This window comes from Manacus candei, unplaced genomic scaffold, assembly GCF_025592945.1.
Source record: "Manacus candei isolate 608988 ecotype Guabito, Panama unplaced genomic scaffold, ASM2559294v1 h1tg000049l, whole genome shotgun sequence".
Taxonomy (NCBI): Eukaryota; Metazoa; Chordata; class Aves; order Passeriformes; family Pipridae; genus Manacus; species Manacus candei.
This window is the reverse complement of record NW_026138097.1, coordinates 17,259,588-17,274,479: the sequence shown is the minus strand read 5'-3', so window position 1 is coordinate 17,274,479 and position 14,892 is coordinate 17,259,588. Positions and strand designations below refer to the sequence as shown.

The 14,892-nt window shown below is 45.2% G+C and overlaps 2 protein-coding genes across 4 annotated transcripts in view; one reads left to right on the top strand and one right to left on the bottom strand.

The window, feature by feature from the left end:
• The first annotated feature begins 713 nt into the window (after positions 1–713).
• On the top strand, positions 714–7,691 carry PSMG4 (proteasome assembly chaperone 4). The gene is made up of 3 exons (XM_051799116.1): positions 714–996; positions 1,123–1,198; positions 7,148–7,691. The coding sequence occupies exons 1-3, from the start codon at positions 814–816 to the stop codon at positions 7,267–7,269; spliced, it is 381 nt and encodes a 126-aa protein (XP_051655076.1). The 5' UTR covers positions 714–813; the 3' UTR covers positions 7,270–7,691.
• Positions 5,882–14,892, bottom strand: part of SLC22A23 (solute carrier family 22 member 23) — a 111,753-nt gene continuing 102,742 nt past the window's right edge. For 2 of the 3 annotated variants that reach the window (XM_051799070.1, XM_051799071.1), the window contains one exon: positions 8,591–12,969. In XM_051799070.1, the coding sequence (XP_051655030.1) occupies positions 12,612–12,969 (358 nt within the window). In that variant the 3' untranslated portion in view covers positions 8,591–12,611. Of the gene's footprint in view, positions 5,925–8,590; positions 12,970–14,892 lie in introns of those variants that run through there. The other variant, XM_051799072.1, reaches the window with a different exon arrangement.

The window sequence follows — 14,892 nt, the reverse complement described above, 5'->3', positions numbered from 1 at the left end:
AGAGCTGAATGAAGCCAAGGTCGCCGTGACCTTCCTCCTCCCCTTCCCGGAGGCTACACAGCACCACGCCATCCCCTTTCCTTTAGTCTGAAACCCCGGGGCTCCACTCGGGGGACTATCCGGAGCCGCTGGAGCCCCGGTTGCCACCAGGCACGCCTCCTCATACAGGGGTTCACCTGCCATCTAGTGGGGTTTCCCCATCCCTGCGGCTGCCTCCGCCTGCATCCCGATCCCGGGCGGACAGGGGGCACCGCTCGGGGAGGTGTGAGCTCCGGGTAAGCAGCGTACGGAGGGGTGTGTGTGTGTGTGTCTGTGGGTGTCTGTGTGTGTCTGTGTGTGTGTATGCACCGGGGGTGTGCAACGGAAAGAGGTTGTGTCTTTCGGTGGGGGGTGTGGTGGTACCCGGAGGGGTGTGCACCGACCGGGGGGAGGGCACACTTCAAGGGGTGGTGGGCGCGGTGGAGGCGCGTTCCCGGAGGGCTGTACCCGGCGGTGCGTGTGCGTGTAGCGGGGCTTGTGCACGGACGGAAGGGCGGCCCGGGGAGGGGCCGTGCAGGGAGCGGAGTGCGGGCACCGATCCGTGCGCGCGTGCGGCTGTTCCCTGTGGGAGTGGGAAGCGGCATCCCGCCGGGTGCCGGCCGGGGTGGGCGGCTGCGCGGTGCCGGGGGCGGCCCCTCCGGGCGGGGCGGGCACAGCGGAGCGGAGAGGAGCAGAGCGGAGCGCCGCCTCCCCGGGGCGGGCCGGGCCGAGCCGAGCCAGGGCGCTCGCTCGGGCCTTGCGTGCTCAGGCCTGGCCGCGCCGGGAGAAGGGCCTATGGAGGCGGGGAGCGGCAGCGGAGCGGCGGCGGGGGGCGGCATCGCCCTGCACGACTTCAGCGGGCAGCTGGGAGAGCAGCGGGTGCACTTCCACGCCATGCGGCTGCGGGACTCGCTCTTCCTCTGGGTGGGCGCCGCGCCCGCCCTCGCCAGCCTGGCCGTGGCCATGTGCAGCCCCCGTGTGAGTGTCGCCGCCAGGGTCCCGGCTGCTCCCCCCCGGAGCCCTGCGGCCGTGGGGGGTGGCCCCGGCGCTCCCGACCCGCGCTGCCGGGACTAAGTCGTGCCCTCTGCTCTGCTCCGCTTGCAGGACAGCATCCCGGTGGCCGCCTCGCTCCTCGGGGACCCTTCCGACACTGCCTCCTCCTGCCTGGCGCAGCGCTTGGGTAGGTGCGGGGGCGGGCGGAGGGGCCGCCTCCCGCTGGGAACACGTGGGTCGGGCCCGGGCGGGGCCGAATCTGGTGGCCCTGGGCCACCAGCCAGGGCTGGGTGGGCGCAGAGGGATGCGGTGGGTGCTGCCCCTGTCGCAGAGCCTCCACCGCCGCAGGTTGCGGCAGTTTCCATCCAGTCCACAGATTCACTTTTTTATCATCCCTGTACGAGTCTGCGGCACCTGAGTCAGCGGCCTTGGGCACACTGTGCACTGTCAAAAGCGAATTATTTAATATCCTTACCCTGGCTTTGGGTGCGAGGCAGGGGCAGGGTTTCCAGTGACCTCTTCACTATAAACTCTGTTTAAGGCTTGGAGAATTGGGATTATTCACCCTGGAAAAGAGAAGACTTCAGGGTGACCTAACTGCAGCCTTCCAGTGCCTGAAGGGAACTTACAGGAAAGATGGGGCAAGACTATGTACAAGAGCATATAGTGACAGGACATGGAGGAATGGGTTCAAATTAAAAGAGAGTAGGTTTAGACTAGGTATTAGGAAGAATTCTTTACTGTGAGAGTGGTGAGGCACTGGAACAGGGAAGTTGTGGATGGCCTATCTGTGCAAGTGTTCTAGGCCAGGTTGGATAGGGCTCTGAGCAACCTGGTCTAGTGAAAGATGTCCCTGCCCATGGCAGAGGGCTTGGAACTAGATGATCTTCATGGTCCCCTTCCAACCCAAATAATTTGATGATGATGATAAACCCGTGACACTGGTGTGCTGTGGGTGAGGTGGCCATCATACAAGGCACATGCACTTTCCCTGAAGATGAAGCCAAACCCTATCCGATCTTGCACCTTTAGCCCCCACATGCTGAGAAGTTCTGGCCTGGGAGGTCCAGGGTCATCTCACAGGTGCCCATGCTTAATCTGATCCTAATGAGCACTGCTCAGGATGTCTCCTTTTCCATCATGTTTCCAATGCCTGAGTCTTAGTGATAACTTTCAAACTCCTGTTACTGTACTAAAAAATATAAAAATACGTGGCCTTATGCATCCTAGCACCTTCACAGCTCTGACAGCTGCATCCTGGTGGTTACTCATCGCCTACCAGTAGCTGATGCAGCTCCAGCTGGTGAACGGCTGATGTACTTGTTACCAGGTTTTAAAAGCAACATGCTGAGCTGCACAACCTTACCTTACTTCTAATGTTTCAGTTGGAAAGGCCACAGAATTATTAATGATCTGTGTGCTGATCTCCATTTCAGGTAGTGTGTCCAGAGTTTGTATCATCAGGCACTTCCATGAGTCTCCACCTTCTTCTCCTCTATGGCCACTAATGCACATATAAAAAAAGATTGCTCACAAGATCTTTGAAAAACCGTACTAGTGTCTTTTCTTCTTTCCAATACCTTCTCCTTTAATAAATACTGTTTTAGTCTACCCTGCTGGCACCATTTTCTCTACGCACTGGGTTCAATCATTTCTACTTCAAGTAATAATTTTATGGGGTATGGTATAACATTATTTCTTTCTATGTAATTAGTGCCTTATCCTTAAGAAGTCAGTTAGTAAAAATGTAGTCAGAGAGGATTTACTTTGGATAAAGTGTAATAGTTTATTCTACTTTCCATTTGATCTCTTTGTCACTAATGCTCCAGCAGGTGCTGGAGCAGGTCCAGAGAAGAGCAACAAGGCTGGTGAAGGGACTTGAACACAAGGCCTATGAGGAGAGGCTGAGAGAGCTGGGGTTGTTTAGCCTGGAAAAGAGGAGACTCAGGGGAAACATCATCACTCTCTACAACTACCTGAAAGGAGGTTGTAGCCATGTGGGGGTTGGTCTCTTCTCCCAGGCAGCTCTCAGTAAGACAAGAGGGCATGGTCTTAAGCTCTGCCAGGGGAGGTTTAGGTTGGATATTAGGAAGAAATTCTTTACAGAGAGGGTAATCAGGGATTGGAATGGGCTGCACAGGGAGTGGTGGATTCTCTGTCCCTGGAGTTTTTTAAGATGAGACTGGATGTGGCACTTAGTGCCATGGTATAGTAACCATGGCAGTAGTGGATCAAGGGTTGGACTTGATCTTGGAGGTCTTTTCTAACCCGGCTTATTCTGTGATTCTGTGAATTTCTTCTGATCTTGCTCTAAATTTCTGTGTAGCATTGGAGCCCAGCTGACAGTTCTAAGTTGTCTCTGTGATTCCCACTCTCTCCTGTCTTTTTTTTGGACGTGTGGTTGCTCTCTTCACTAAAGTTCGTAATAACTTGCCATTTCTTACATTAGTTCTTTCAGTGCTCTAGGACAGAGGCTGAGTAACCTGATTTTTTGCCCAGTGAGTAGTTTCAGTTTTGCTGCCTTTTTCCCCTTATTTTTTTAACCTTTTTTTCCCTTTTTTTCCTTAAGGTGCTTTTATTATTTCGATTGCTAATTTCCCATACTTTGTTACTGAGAACTGATACTTTTGCTTGGTACTGGGCTATAGGTTACTATTTATCCTTGGAGTGTAAGGCACCTTCCTATTTTCTTTTTGTTTGTGTGCCTTAAGTGTCTTTTGTTATTTCATCTTAAACTTCCTGTACCAGCTGTGGCCCAGCTAGGCTTCTGATCAATGTTCCTCTCTATGCCATTTATCTGCTGGGTTGCAGATTTCCTTACAGATACTGTTCTTGCTTGTGTGATCCTGCTTAAGGTATGCTGTATTGAGGAAGGCCTGTAGACCTTTTTCACCCTTGGTTCGAAGGGGAAAGTCAATAATACACTTCTTGCTTTGAATAATCATATGTTTCCTTTTTACCTGAGTGTCACTGGCTTCTGAAAAAAGAAATACATCTTTCTGAAATCCTACATCTCAGTATTTTGGCTGGCTTTTGTCAGTCCAGCAATTTAAGTGAACTCATGGGCATTTAGTCCAAAACTATTATTTATTCTCCTGAAACCAGTGGATCAACAAGCATCCCTGCTGTATCTTTGTTTCACGAAGTGCTTGGTAAGAAAATTTGTTTTTCACCTCGGCTAAAAATAGTAAGCTTTGCTGTCACTGGTGTTGTTTTTATCTGGGAGATTAAACCCTTGTTTCTTCCACAAATTCTGTAATAACAGAGATGATATTCACGGTCAAGTCTGACTTGTAGCTGTACTTCCAAGGTAGTTTTTAACCATCCTGCCATGTGGTAATCTTCAGGTAGGCAGTATCCCTCTCTCCTCCTAACCCTACCCCACCCCCCCAATGCTTGTCACCATTTTTTCTATGTAGTTTCCATTCTGGTCTTCTTCACAGGCTCTCAGTGAAGCAGCATTCAATGCCATTTGCACATAACTATTTTCATTTCTTATACTTGCCAGTTGCATTCCATCATCTGCTGCGTGTTCCTGCAATGTCAGGTTTCCTTCCCTGGAGCAGGAGTTTCAGTGCAGCTATGCATCAGTGTACACATTCTCCTTTTTGTTTTCTTTATAGCCTGGTAGGGGTCCTAGTCACAACAGCTGCATTTGGTGTATTGGCTCTATCTCCTTCCTTATTTCTGATTTTTGTTTTAAAATTTTCTATTGCTAAAGACACACACGCCTCATTCCTATTTCTCTTTCTACATATTTTTATCTATATCTGCTTCTATGAGGTGCAGGGACTGTTTCTCACCATCCTGCCCAATTGCTTTGGCACCAGATGTGTCTCACTAGTCAAGAAACCCAAATCCTAAAAGATTGTTTCCTGTAGGTTAGTGGTGGCCAATTCTTAAGGACGACTTGTCCATTGGTGCCTCCCTTACCTGCATACCCTGAAATCACAGTGCTTTGGGCTGAAGTGACTACTGATTAGTGCCATATCTTCAACTTCCCTCTGTAGGGACTGGCAGGCTCTTGGTGAAGATCAACTCTCTGAGTATTTATCATCCAGGCATAGTTTCCTTCCACCACTTCTTTTCCAGCACAGTCTACAAACTTATGGCCAACACTTGTCCTGTCTGTTCTGCTCCCACTGAGCTTCTCTTCAAGCTTAGATTTGGGCCTTTGCCCTGTACATGGGGTTGCAGGAGTGGGTCTGTGCTGCTACAGTTTCTCCTGGCACTCAGTGTGTGTCCCAGACAATGGCTGCTGAGGAATTTTTTCCTTCCCTTTGAAGAGCTGGTGCAACAGGGGTTATTAACCAGGGTGCATGGGAAGCAGACCTACTGGAGGGCTTTTTAGGTAAGCCTTGTCCTTTACAGTTTTTGGCTTTACTCTGAGGTTGCAGATGGGCTTCCATGGAGCCATAAGATCTTTCCTCTTCTATCCTTCCCACGAGAGTACATGTGTCCAACCTAATCCACACGAAGCAGGGACAGAAAAGGTCCTGCTGCCCCTCAGAGCCAGTGGTAGGAGCAGAGGTCCTTGGCAGAGGTGACCCTAAGGGATTCACAGTGTTCCCAGGATCTGGAACAGCATCCCAGAGACGCTATTGGACCTTAGGCAAACATAATTAAGAAGTTGAGTTTTGACACTGCAGTGTACTATATAGTTTTGTTAGGTAGGATAATGGCATTAATTAGTTCAGAATTAGCATTGCATTCATTTAGGTCATGATGATGAAGCACTAGCACTTACAGAACATGCTGCTTTATACCACAGAAATCTAGTGCCAGGTGGTAATTTTTGCAATCAGAGCAACACACTGCATTATATCAGCATTTTGTAGTGCCAAGTCTTAAAAGGCAAACTAGTCCTTGCATTTCAGAAGCAGCTCTACTTTCTGAGACAGGAAGCTGGTAACCTGTTAGAATAGAAAAATAATAATAAATTGATTTGCATAATGAAAATGCCTCAAAGGAATTGTTTAACTACATTTTATACACACACATATATATCTATCTTTTCTGTAGTTAACTTTCCTATTTAGAAAGGATCAAGATATTAGGAGTCCTTGTGTTTCTATTTTCAAGTTTAAAAAATTCAGATTATGTTTTTGAATATTCAGGCAGAACAGTCTGATTTGTCTCTAGGATCATCAGCTCCCAGCTCATTCCCTGAAAAGAGTATCTCATGACCCAAATACTGGTTTTTGTCTTCTATTTTACACAACTAATTTAAATTTAGTGCCTGTTTTTCCTGTATGGTGCTTAAACTTTCACAAAGTTTAGCTTTAGTAATATAAGAACAGAGTCAAAAATTTGCTATATTACTGTGGTAAAATCTAAGTAGGAGTCCATTTTTTTTATAAAACACTTCTTGGTGTTCTCTTCTATTTTGATAACTAAGTCTTCCTGCCCCAGTGGACAGTTTTGCTTTTTTTTTTTTTTTTTCGTTGTTAATTAGCTCTTTCATGGAAAGCAGCTCTTAATTTTGTGGCACTTCTCTCCAAGTACTTGTCATTATGGTAGCCTGGAACTTCGTGTTTGGCTGCATGACACTCAGCTGAGGCTGTTCAGTCTCATGGAGTGATCATGGACACTGTATGAACAAAGGCTAAAGGAAACAAAATTATTGACAGCAGGCTTAGACATACTATTTGGGGCCTTTTAAGGGGTTCATAATAAAACAGAACTTGGTTAACTTGGGCTCAGTCAATTTTTTGTGCACTTTCCCTCAATGTTTTACACAGCATAGACTTACCAACTCATAAACTTTATTTCAGTGCTGACTCCAGTACAGTCTGTAATTTCACTTAAAATTGTATATTTAAGAAGTGTCCAAAAAATCCACTAAAAGCACTGCAAGGCTTTCCAGTGACTAATGGCTTTTTGCATGAGGCCAAAAGCTAGTTGAAAGTCACCAGTTTTATACTGCTTACATCAGTGCTGTGCAAAATTATGCCCAACACGCCAATGGTCAGGTAATTGTACTGCTGTTCCTTAATAACTGCAGCCAGCACAGCAGGAGTGGAGAACATCATCTTAGAAATCTGCACGATATGGCTTTTTAAGAGGCTTTCTTGAATACTATCATCACTTTTATATAAGAAAAAAATATGGCTGACTACTCTGTTTTGTATTTTAGCCAGCAAGACCAAAAAACAGATATTTGTCAGCTACAATCTTCAAAACACAGACAGCAATTTCACCTTACTCATAGAAAACAGGATCAAAGAAGAAATGACAGCTTTTCCAGAGAAGTTCTGACTTTGCATCATTGTAAAATAAGATGAATTGTTTCAGAAAAACTGATGGAAATTTTCACACTGACATTAAATTAGTATATTTGTTTTGTATTATTTTGATTGCATTTGTGGTTGTTATTAAATATAGATGGACATAGATACAACTGGACCTGGAATTTATTTTTTTGCAAATAAAATTTGAATTTGAAATTTCAAAGCAAAATTTTTTTTGCTACCCTGCTAGGTAGGATAGCAAATGGATGCTACAATTGATGAACATCATTGTAGAAATGCATGCAGTGTCTGGCCTCCATGCAGTACTGGGATCTGCTGGGTAATCAGTTCCAAATTATATCTGTACAGTTAATCTACTGTGTACTAGCACTGAACACAGTATAGCAGCTTGTAGTGTTCAAATAAAGAAACCCCACATTTTTTATTGTAGAGCTGTGACATGAGTGTTACTTTTCTCCTTTTAGCCCCTGTTGGTTGTAGTACTAGTGCTAAATAGTGGATTTCCTTCTGTCCCTTGGGCATTAAGAAAACTAGAAGGGTTTCAAAAAGTGTTATCTGTACATCCCTGAGGACTATGTAGAAGGAAAAAGCACAGCTTGAATTCTAGAGCAATAGATAAATCTGTCAGGCTGCTAGAAGAGCATACCATGTGTAAATTCAGCATATACATTAGAAAAATCAGAGCAGTCCACTACCATGACCACCATTGCAAAGTATACTGCTGCTGGTTTGTTTAATGAGAGGGCAGCTAGGAGTTAACGACCAGGTTATTTTTTTTTCCATTGCAAGTTGAGCCCTGACTCAAACATAAGCTTTTGATACAAACAAAATTTACTAGTGCTGCTTCTAGACAACTATCTTAACCCCCTGCAGAAAACTGATGAATTTACCTTGCTGTGGTGCCATAATCAGCAATTAAAAACTGTAACCAAGAGGTCACTGATGTAGGAGGCACAACTACTACTGAGTCTCTTGTCCAAAAGGGTTTGAACAGCCAGTGGCTTCAACATGTATTTGATGTGGGTGCAGAAAGCTCCTCCTCACCTGGTGGGGACAGCTGTCAGTCTTTGGCGGCAGTTCAGGATCAGAATCGAAAAAGCAACTGTTGGAGGGTATTTTTAATTTACACCACTCAGGAAACAGTCAGCCACTCTTCTGTAATGGACTATGTTGATAATTAGTTGTAAATCAATTTGCTGGTTTAATTAGTCTGATTTACAAGCAGCTCATTCTGTTTGTAAAGGAGGGTAGGACTGTTTGCTGAGGCATCAGCTGCTGCTGGGTGTTTCAGAAGTCACTGTGAGGGAGCCAGACCAAGGAGAGCAAACTGATGGGACAATGTCATTTTATTCTGTACATTTACATACAAAGTTCTTCTCAGTAGGTACAACAGATGTAACATCATGCAGACATTTAGCTTGTAAGACTGTTTTCAGTACTTGATTTAAGCTTGTGCTATGAGGAAGCACCACCAGACTATTCATGGTCAAAACATACAGTAACACGATTCTTTAAAACTTCATTAGAAACTGAAATGGGGAGGGAGATCTCACCCACTAGACAAAACACACCGTACTCCTTTCCTGAAACATTTTACACAATACATTTAAAATGAGGTTTGTAATTTTTTTTTCTTACAAAATAAAATAATTTAAAAAAAGTTACAGTGAGGGAGATCATCCCCCCACTTAATAGTGTTGTCTTATGTGCCAGCTACAGGCGCAACTTGACTTGACATTCACAGAGTTCAGTTAATGGCACTTCTGCTTCCAATTTGGTGACCAATAAAGTGTTTGGCTCCAGGAAGTGGCAACAGTTAAGTAAAATACTTCCATTAAAAAGAACAACAACAAAAAAAGCCTGCTCAATGAAACCAAAAAGTCAATCACACAACCCCCTTTCAGAGTGGCCACAGAACACTTGCAAACAGGCGACTGTTGTTATCCATTTGCAGTGTGTCTGGCAACAAAAGCAGTACTGAAACCTTAAAAGGGGACAAACCCCCCAAGATCAAGCATAATGTCACTTCACATTTTTGTTTAAACTTACAAAGATGGAAGAAAGCCCTTAAATGGTAAACCCAAAGAAAAATCTACTGATGGGCTTAGAGGTTACTGAAGGTTCACAGAAAAAGGCCAAAATGGAGAAGACAGCTTGGACTGCTTCCCCTGTTGTGGTGGCCAGAAAGAGCCGCCTGAGAAAAGCCTGTCTTGGTGATGGTTGGAGGGGGGATGCAGCCAAGGAGCCAGTGGAGCAGCTGGCTGGGACCCCAGCAAAGAGCCCTGTCCTGCTGCAGGACTAGGAAAGGCAGGGCAAGCATTCCATGCTTCCTTTCTGCCCTGCTGCATCACCCGGTACCCGACTCCTCCACAAAAGATATGTTTAGTGAAAGCCTTCCAACTCTGTGAGCATGTGTGGAAGAAAATAATCATTGCAGAAGTGTTCATGTTTTCAGGAAAAGGAGCAAAACTGGAGCTGCCATGGCAGGAAATTAGTTTTTGTTTTATTGTTGTGACAGAGGCAGAGGGCCAGACCAACTAGAGAAGCTAGGTCTCCCTTTGTTGCAGAAGATCAGTACCGACTACCTGGTTTCAAGCAAAAAACCAAAAAACCAGCAAATCAAATCAATTTCATAAAATTTTTTTTTTTAATAAATTGCTGCACATTCCTGTCACCTAGTTTTTTTACTATATAAATGTTGCTATGTTTAAACAATTATTCTTTTCCCTGTGCCTGTCTGTCCCGGGAGAGCAACCACCAGAATAGGAAACGATTAAGTGCTGTGGACAACAGCGCTGAGCACACCAGGACTGCTGACAGTGCTGGAAGCAGCCAGTTTTGTAAGGCTTGTGGATGGTCTACAAAAGCTGTACCACAGCTTGAGCATACAGGCACACAAGACCACAAACGAAGGAGCTGCTGGCTCCATGGCATGATGGATGGCAGCTGCTTTCCGCCTCTGTGCTCACACCTTCTCAGCATTCAAGCCCTTTTTCTCTTCCCTTAAGATTCGTTTTGCTTCTTCAATTTTTTGTTGTGAACCCATTTTTTCCTCCCTGAACGTGGGTGGCTTGCAATAAGCATCTCGCATCAAAGGCAAAAGGTATTGCACAAATTTGGCACGTGAATACTGCATGAGTGGGGAAGGGCTGGGTTCCTGGGTGAACACAGACTGCAAAGGTCTCAGCACAGAACAAAAAGAAGCAGCCGTACTCAAGTCTGACAATAAAACCTGAGTGTAAGGAAGATTGGGCTCTTGCTGTCACAGCAAGTCTAGCAAAGGTGAAAAAAACTCCAAGTAGTAGTGTACCTTTGGGCAAAACTACCATCAACTGGTCCAGTGTTTCTTACCAGGCTCAAGAAGAACCCAAATGTCCACATCCTCTGTAAAAATTAGCAGCTTTAGGACAACATTGTTATTCTGAACACAACCACCTCTGTCGCTTCTGCAGGTCTGCCTGTCCCCTTGCATTTGTCGGTGTCTGAGGCTGTGCTACTTACTGCATTGCCCACTGGGAAGCACATATCTCTGATTTATTGGGGACTTTAAGAGGACATTGGCAGCCTAATGGAGGATGGAAATTGTTAGGTACAGTAGTTAATCGACAATATATACAGCAAAGGAGGAAGGGGAAGGGAAGGGAGAGGAGGAAAGTGCAAATGAGCACTTTCCATGCATATGAACGCAAGATGTACATCAAACAAAGTGGCAATCATACAGACACTCAATACAACATTGACATCCTGCTGCTCTGTTTGAACGTCTGCACTACCAAGCAATCACAAATGGATGGCCTGAGTGAGAAAGGAGAAGAGGGAGGGAGAGTGGGGAGGTTAACTACAATGCAAGAAAGCTGTTTACAGAGTCCTTGCACTGAACTAGGTCCTCACGATATTCTCTTGTGTGAGAACCAAAAGCCGATGGCCAAAGGAAATAGTTCATTTGGGGGCTGGAGAAGTCAAGTGGCCACCATCAAAGTGCCATCTGCACAGTAAGAGGTAAACTGGATGTTCACTTTGTGTAGCACTGATCTAATTTAAGTAAACTTTTTTCATGATCTAAAATCTTATAAGAGCAGTTGGGGAAGGAGGAAATCTGGGTGAGTTCACTGTATATTCTTGGGTCAGAACCTGAAAACACCTCTAAGGGCCCAAGACAGCTCAGTAAGACATTATTCACAGCCTATCAATTAATTCATTTCCAACAGTCATTTAAGCAGTTTGTCCGCTTAAATTGAAAACCCAAACCCTGGTTCTAAAAACAGGTAACACAATGCCAGGACACTCATTTCCCAGGAGCAGAAATCCTAGCTGTGCTGCCTTTTGGAATAAAAGTATAGATGGTAGCCCATGCTCCTTACTGTTTATCCCTGCTGGTTCATGCTCTTCTCCTGGAGTAGTCAGAAATCCTGGGCCTCCTGATAATTAAAGCCATTCTCAGCAAAACTAATTTTTGCATCATTAGTCAAATTATTTGCATCATCTATGTTACTATTAAAGACCACTGGGAACCACCTAAAATAGACTAATATACTCTTAAAATGCAGCAAACTGATTCACATTGAAAAATCAGCTTGTTTGGGTAGGATTTTCTTCAATGCATTTGGTGAAAAAAAAAAAAGGACTAATTTTGAAAGTAACTTTTAAGTGCACATGGGCTATAAAGACAAACATAAGCTGCCTAAAACGCAGTCAGAGTTTGAGTCACAACAGGTTTTGCTTTGTTTTTGTCTTCTTTTTTTTTTTTTTTGTGTATACAAACACAGCAGGCAACTTGGGCACTTGGACTTTCTAGACAGGCAGAAGAATGTTGCACAAGTCTAAATTTAAGTCGATTCAACTTTGTGGTTGATCCCTCTTTCCTTTAAAGAAACACGAAAACAAAACAGAAAACAACACTCCCCTCCCCCCATGGTTTCTTTCTTGGAATGGCTGCACCTCTTATAATAAGATGGCTTCATTTTTGTGATCTATGAAAGGAAAAGGAAATAAAGTGCTTCTTGAGAATAAATCAAAATAAATATACATATTTAATGGCAGGAAAAAAAGAGTTCTGAAGGGCTACTGCCAGCCAGGTCTTTTTTCAAATTAGTCTTTTCCCCCAAAACTTTTTCAAGAGCAATCTGCACAACAGTTGAAGATGCCAAAATTTGCTTTAGTAGCAGAGTTGAATTCCTCCAAGTTAGTGTCTGCTCCATCACTGGTTTGTAAAATCTGTGCAAAACACCTTTGCCCAAAGTGCTACTCCTCCCGCACAACAGCATAAAATAAAATACAAAAGAAAGAGAAGAAATAGAAGGGAAAAATAAAATAATAAAAAAAAAAGAAATGGAAAAAAAATCCACCCAGTTACATTGACTTCATCCCGTTGGCAGTGGTGTTCTCCGGGATCCCGTCACTCACAGCTGCTGAGTCATGGAGGCCAGAGTAATCCTTGAGTTCAGAGTTTGTCAGGAGCAGGGGCTGCTCCCCCTTCTTGTGCGGCAGGAGGGGCTGCCGGGTGTAATGTTCCCCATCTGGGATGTTCTCGGGCAGGTTCTGGTTCTTGCTCTCTGGCAGCAGCAGGATGCAGATGATGCAGATGAGAGTGCAGCAGGCGAAGATGACATGGTGGAGGAAGTAGCCTTTCTGGTTGTGGAGCTCCATGATGGGGGCGGTCAGGCGGCCGAAACCCGCACTGGCCAGGACCAGCCCCAATCCGCCTCCCCTGCAAACATAGGCAGAGATGAGAGCCTAGCCCCACTGGCACTGGGGTGGGGAGCCCACAGACCTGACAGGTCCTCCAGACTAACCCTCTGTCTGGCATGCACCCAGGGCATCCGAAGTCTTGAAGGCAAACCTGGTTTGTTCCGAGCTTTCACACCGCACAGTCACTCCAGCAGGGAGTTGCTTTGCTGTTGTAGATAATTGCTGCTTATTTGCCTCAGTGTGGGGAAATAAGTATCAGTTCACAGCCATTTAACTGCCCCCATATAAGAAGAGGAGGAGCTTTATCATCTGAGTGTGTAGACAGCCCTCTAAAGTATTCTCAACTCCAAGTATTCCCACATTTAGTCAGGGAAAACCACATTTTGCTTAGCATGCCAGCCTTCTCTCTACTTAGACAAGGCACACCAAGAAGCAGTAGGTGCAGAAGTCAATTTTGGCTGCCTCTAAGGTACCTGGCATCATTCAGCAGTGGAGGCAGGAGATTAGACTTAACAAACCATTGCCTCGATCCTTTATACCAAACACTGAATGCTGAAATATTTTCTACACAAAAACATGTTGTGGCTGGAACTTTTCAACACATTGATGTTGTAATAAAATACATAATTTTCAGAAAAAAAGTGTGAAAATAGACTCATCTTCCTCCAGTTACAAGCACAGAAGCTGCTTGTGCAAGCCCAGTTCAGTGTTCTCTCCTGATGCAAGCAACCTCTCTTGCAATTCCTCATCTTGCTTATCAGCATCTCTCTCCAGGCCCTAGTGTGGACAGAACTGGCACACCTTATGTTGAGGCACAGCTCATGCTCCTGGGTCTGTCTCTGTTGGATGACCCCACACAAAAGCAGCACTGCAGGTGTTTCTGTGGGGCAGGCCATTCCCTCCTCCTGCTGTGGCACAACTGAGGTCTCCAGCCAGCAGAGTGTCACCCTTAAGTGACTCATTCTAACAAAATCTGTGAGACTGGCAGCTTGTCCTTCACTTTCCAAAGACCCTGCCGCCTGCAGAGGGAGGTTTCCCTGTGAGCTTCATCACTGGCACCCTGTTTCCTTAAGAAGCCTGTGCGGGCAGTATGTTTCCTGCAGTTCCTCTGGGATATGCTATCTACTCCCAAACCCTCTGGAGATCAGAGGGGCTCAGATGCTTCAGTTTCTGGCCCAATGCAGAGCTGTAATTATTAACAATAACTGGCCCTTATAGCAGATGACTGCAAAAGGCAAATGGACTGCTTTATGTCAAATACTTGGGAAAAAAAATCAGTTTCACTTACTTAACCATAGTAGAAATCACAGTACCATAAACCTACAAATGCCAAATTCACTCGGCCAGCCACCGTGTTAAAGCTAATCTTCACTCAATCCTTTCCAAAATCCACTGCTGCTTACTTGACAGCTGAAGGGCAGCAAGCATAGGTTTCAAAAGACACTCTTGGGACATCGACTGGGTCAAAAATTCACGCATGTATGTTCCAGTTCTCCAGACTCAGCAGAGCATCTTTCACAGACAACAGCAACTTCCCCAAATACTGCGAAAGCCCTTATTAAAAACTTGCCAGCTTTCCAATGGCAATTTAGAAACCCAGCTGAATGCGACTATTGTGCAACTGGCCTCCCTGCAACTTCATTTATACACTCACATGAGTAACCGACACAACCAGTTCCAAATGCATGGCAAATCTCACTCCAAGCTGGTTCTCAGGATACAAAAGCCCAGCTCATTTACATCAGTGTTTGCTACAGCTGAATTGTATCTCAGCCCCCCTGAGAAGGACCTGAGGTGAGTTTTAAAAGCTGCTGTAGAAGGACATCAAGCAAACTGAAAGAAAATGGAAAAAGGCAACAACAAAGACAGCTCTGTCATTTATGGGTCAAGTGGCTTCAGATTTGGGGGGGGGGGGAGAAAAATGTTTTTCCATATGATGTCA

Coding starts and splice junctions, on each gene's coding strand:
- PSMG4 (XM_051799116.1), top strand. CDS start 814: ATGGAGGCGGGGAGCGGCAGCGGAGCGGCGGCGGGGGGCGGCATCGCC. Junction 997..1,122: donor TGGCCATGTGCAGCCCCCGT/GTGAGTGTCGCC, acceptor CTCCGCTTGCAG/GACAGCATCCCGGTGGCCGC. Junction 1,199..7,147: donor CTGCCTGGCGCAGCGCTTGG/GTAGGTGCGGGG, acceptor TTTGTATTTTAG/CCAGCAAGACCAAAAAACAG.